Below are 4,137 nucleotides of genomic sequence, written 5' to 3' on the forward strand. Positions count from 1 at the left end.
TACGGACCCTAGCACTTCTACGCACCGCAGATGCAGGATATACCTTACGAATCCACTTTCGCTTAGGCTTATTCTAATCCTCTCCCCGGTCCTCACAACGGGGTCCGCAGATCTAACCTCCTGACCCTCTACCAGGGCACTCTCCTCACAGGGTGTTAAACAATCATCCTCCCCAGTCTCAGCAATAGATGGGGCAAGATCCGCACAGAACGTATCTAGATCCCTGACTCCCAAAGCGTCAATGTCAGAATCGTTCATAGGTTTGACCGCTACTAAGTTACGAATCAACTCTAAAGCACGTTCCGCTTCTAGGTCCAAAATTTCATTAACAGATTTAGAGATTTCACTATCATTACTACCTAGTGAAACTCCTAACTTGTTTGCCTTGTGAATGATCTCATCATTAGAAAAGTGCAAAATGGAATTGAAACTATTGACTGACATACCAGTAGTGACTTCCATGTGACGAAGCTTGGCCGCCCGCATGGTGCACCTCAGCTGCATATCATCAACGTCCGTCTGGTCCTGAAGGCGACAGCTCATCCGTCCGCCCTCGGACATAGGATCCGGAATACATCCAAAGGCGATGACCTCCTCCAGGGTTGCCCCGTTTGGGGTAAGGCCTCCTGCCCCACCCCTAGCGCACGGCCCGACAAGTAGAGTCGGAGATCCACAGACAACCGCCGGCGAGCGCGGTGCTAGTGAGGGCTGGGCCGCCTTTCCATGCTCTCCACCAGGAGAACTGTGAGGAGAAGAGAGGACGGGGGCCTCCTGCCCCCGCACCCCTCCCGACCTGACAGTTCGATTGGCAAAGTAATTCCTTTGCAATATCCTTCGGAAGCAAATACTTGTATTTTTGCTTGTTTGCGAGAAATAGTTCTACTATATCAAGGCTTTAAACTGTGTGGTTGGTCGAACGCTACCAAGTGTATCGATGATGCGTTTGGTTACCTCCATCATTTTTAGCACTTTGCATAATTGCGTCACCTAAGCCTGGTTGAGCTAATGTAAGAAAAAAAATCATCTACACTTAGTTTGGTTGCCTGCATATAGGCTGCCTGCATTAGGGGAGCATTTTTTTGTCTAGCGCTTGGTTGCGTGCATTGGCTTGGTAGATGCAAGTAACCGGTGGTTGGTTGTATACATGCAACAGATTAAGAGTTTAATACCCACATGACATACTAAGCTACAGTGGAGTTCTTGGTAGTGTGCTCGCGATGGCGGACTTGGCGTCGACCAATGATGACCTGCAAGTATACAAGATAATTGTAGCCTCTTTCGATAAGTAAGAGTTTCGAACCCAACGATGATCTAAAGGTAGAACAAATACTCTCTCAAGCCCTATCTACCACTGATACGACTCTACGCACGCTCAGTGTTCGCTTTACCTAGAACAAGTATGAAACTAGAAGTACTTTGTAGGTGTGATAGGATAGGTTTGCAAGATAATAAAGAACATGTAAATATAAACTAGGGGCTGTTTAGATAAAGAAGCAATAAAGTAAATATAGCGAGTGTGGAAAAGTGGTGGTAGGATTTGTGGAATTGTCCCTAAGCAATTGACTATGTTACTAGACCTGTAATCACTATTGCAATTCTATTTGGGGGAGAGGCACAAGATAACATACTTTCTCTTCTTGGATCATATGCACTTATGATTGAGACTCTAGCAAGTATCCGCAACTACTAAAGATCATTAAGGTAAAACCCAACCATAGCATTAAAGTATCAAGTCCCCTTTATCCCATACGCAAACAACCTACTTACAAGGGTCTGTGCTTCTGTCACTCACGCCACCCACCATAAGCAAATCATGAACATATTGCAAACCCTACAGCAGGGTTCCGTCACGCTTGCGTGACACAGAGAACACCATAGGACAACACCAATAATAAAACATGCAACTCAAACCAATCATAGCAATTCATCAATCACCGGTAGGACAACGAAAATCTACTCAGACATCATAGGATGGTAACACATCATTGGATAATAATATGAAGCATAAAGCACCATGTTCAAGTAGAGGGTACAACGGGTTGCAAGAGAGTGGACCGCTGAATATAGATGGGGGAAGGTGATGGAGATGTTGGTGAAGATGGCGGAGGTGCTGGTGAAGATCGTGGTGATGATGATGGCCCCCGGCGGCATTCCGGCGCCACCGGAAGCAAGGGGGAGAGAGCCCCCCTTCTTATTCTTCTTCCTTGACCTTCTACCTAGATGGGAGAAGGGTTTCCCCTTTGGTCATTGACTCCCATGGCGTGGGAGGGGCGAGAGCCCCTCCGAGATTGGATCTGTCTCTCTGTCTCTCTGTTTCCGCGTTCTCAGATTCTGCCCCTTCACCGTTTCTTTTATATCCGGAGATCCGTATCTCCGATTGGGGTGAATCTTTCGCCCAGATTTTTCTCATAAAATTAGCTTTCTTGCGGCAAAAGAAGGGCGTCAACGCCTTACAGGTGGCCCACGAGGGTGCCAGGCGCGCCTAGGGGGCGCCCCCTGTCTCGTGGCCACCTCAGGCACCGTTTCGCGTTGATTCTTCCTCCGGAAAATCCCAAATATTCCAAAATAATTCTCCGTCCATTTTTATCCCGTTTGGACTCCGTTTGATATTGGTTTTCTGCGAAACATAAAACATGCAGCAAACAGGAACTGACACTGGGCACTGGATCAATAAGTTAGTCCCAAAAATAGTATAAAAAGTTGCCAAATATATGAAAGTTGAATAATATTGGCATGAAACAATCAAAAATTATAGATACGACGGAGATGTATTAACCAATGCCACCGCCGCCGCCACTGACCTTAGTTCTGCTATGTTGCTAATGGACGCGATTCGGGTGCTGCCTAGCTAGATTTGCGTGGAGTGCCGTTAGGGAGACATTCAAACAGAATTGGAACCCGCGGTCTAGCGAGGACTTACTAAACCTGCTTAAGGCTCATAGGGGTGCTAACGCGAGGTTTCTTTGGCGTTGCGGAGGGGCGCTACTATGGTCGCTTTGGGTGATCCTGAACAAAATTACAATCGAACACAAGTTTCCGGCTCACCCTGCTGATATTCTCTTCAAATGCCATATTTTCTTGCAGGCTTGGGCGCCATTGGGAAAACTGCGTGATGAGGGCCGCATGAACGAGATTATGGAGCAGATCAAGCTGTGCATGATGAAGGCAAGACAACAAGACGTGCGAGCTTAATTTTTTTGGTTTTACCTTGAGTTGGGCCGAGTGCCTTCGTGTGTCATATTGCAACTTTGTATATTCGGTCCTGCGTGCCATTAAGACTTAGTTATTGTGGTTTGTAAGGTTGGAACTATGTGTGGATGCTGTTCAGTGGCTTTATTAATTTAAAGCCACACGCCTCGTGCGTCTACGTTCCAAAATGGACGCGATTCCGGCTCGCGGCGGTCATCACCCCGCCGGACTCTAGGAATGGTCACGAACTCGAGCACTCACTAGCCGTATTGGTCTCCTCTGCCGCCCGCTAGAGCGCGCACCGTAGGGCGTCGTTCTCGTGGTCGACTGCTCGGTGCAGCTCGGCAAACTTGGCGTTCTCACGCCGGCAGCTGGAGGCGCCCTCCTCGGCGGCACAGGCGTGTCCGAGCAGCGCCTTCTCCCTGACAAGCCACGTGGCGGCGGCCTCCTTCCAGTCCAGCGCAACAGCTAGCATCTGGCGTCGATGTCTCCATTGTTGAAGTTCTGGTCGTAGTAGATGCAGTCGCACCTGAAGTCCTGCACGAAGACGCCTTCAAGCAGGAGGCCGTCGCGGCCCAGGAGGCGGTGCACATTGACGCGTCCCTTGTAGAAGACGTGTCGGAGCGTGCTGAGGCAGTGGCATCCGAGCACGGCGGCCACGTCCACGCTCATCTCGAGGGCACGCGTGAAGGAGTGTTTCCTGGTAATGATCCAACCAAGTCTCAACTCCCACCACTGCTGCAGCGCGCCTGCTGCCGCCAGCGCCTTGATCGATGGCATCGACCACGCACGCCGGAATGCCGCGGACGACGACGAAGTTGGCGGCTGGAGGATCAGTGACAAGCACGACGACATGCGCCGGCGCATCCCCGACTGGTCGACCTTGCCGCCCTTCATTGCGCCCCCATTTTTCACGAGGAGGATGATGGCGGTGGCCAGATCCTCCAT

General features: G+C 49.9%; 1 protein-coding gene across 1 annotated transcript; it reads right to left on the reverse strand.

Annotated features, from left to right (window-relative positions):
• Positions 1-3,657: 3,657 nt before the first annotated feature.
• On the reverse strand, positions 3,658-4,137 carry LOC119279100. The gene has a single exon (XM_037560494.1). The coding sequence runs from the start codon at positions 4,135-4,137 to the stop codon at positions 3,658-3,660; it is 480 nt and encodes a 159-aa protein (XP_037416391.1).

Source organism: Triticum dicoccoides, chromosome 3B (genome assembly GCF_002162155.2).
Source record: "Triticum dicoccoides isolate Atlit2015 ecotype Zavitan chromosome 3B, WEW_v2.0, whole genome shotgun sequence".
NCBI lineage: Eukaryota > Viridiplantae > Streptophyta > Magnoliopsida > Poales > Poaceae > Triticum > Triticum dicoccoides.

Coding starts and splice junctions, on each gene's coding strand:
- LOC119279100 (XM_037560494.1), bottom strand. CDS start 4,137: ATGGAGGATCTGGCCACCGCCATCATCCTCCTCGTGAAAAATGGGGGC.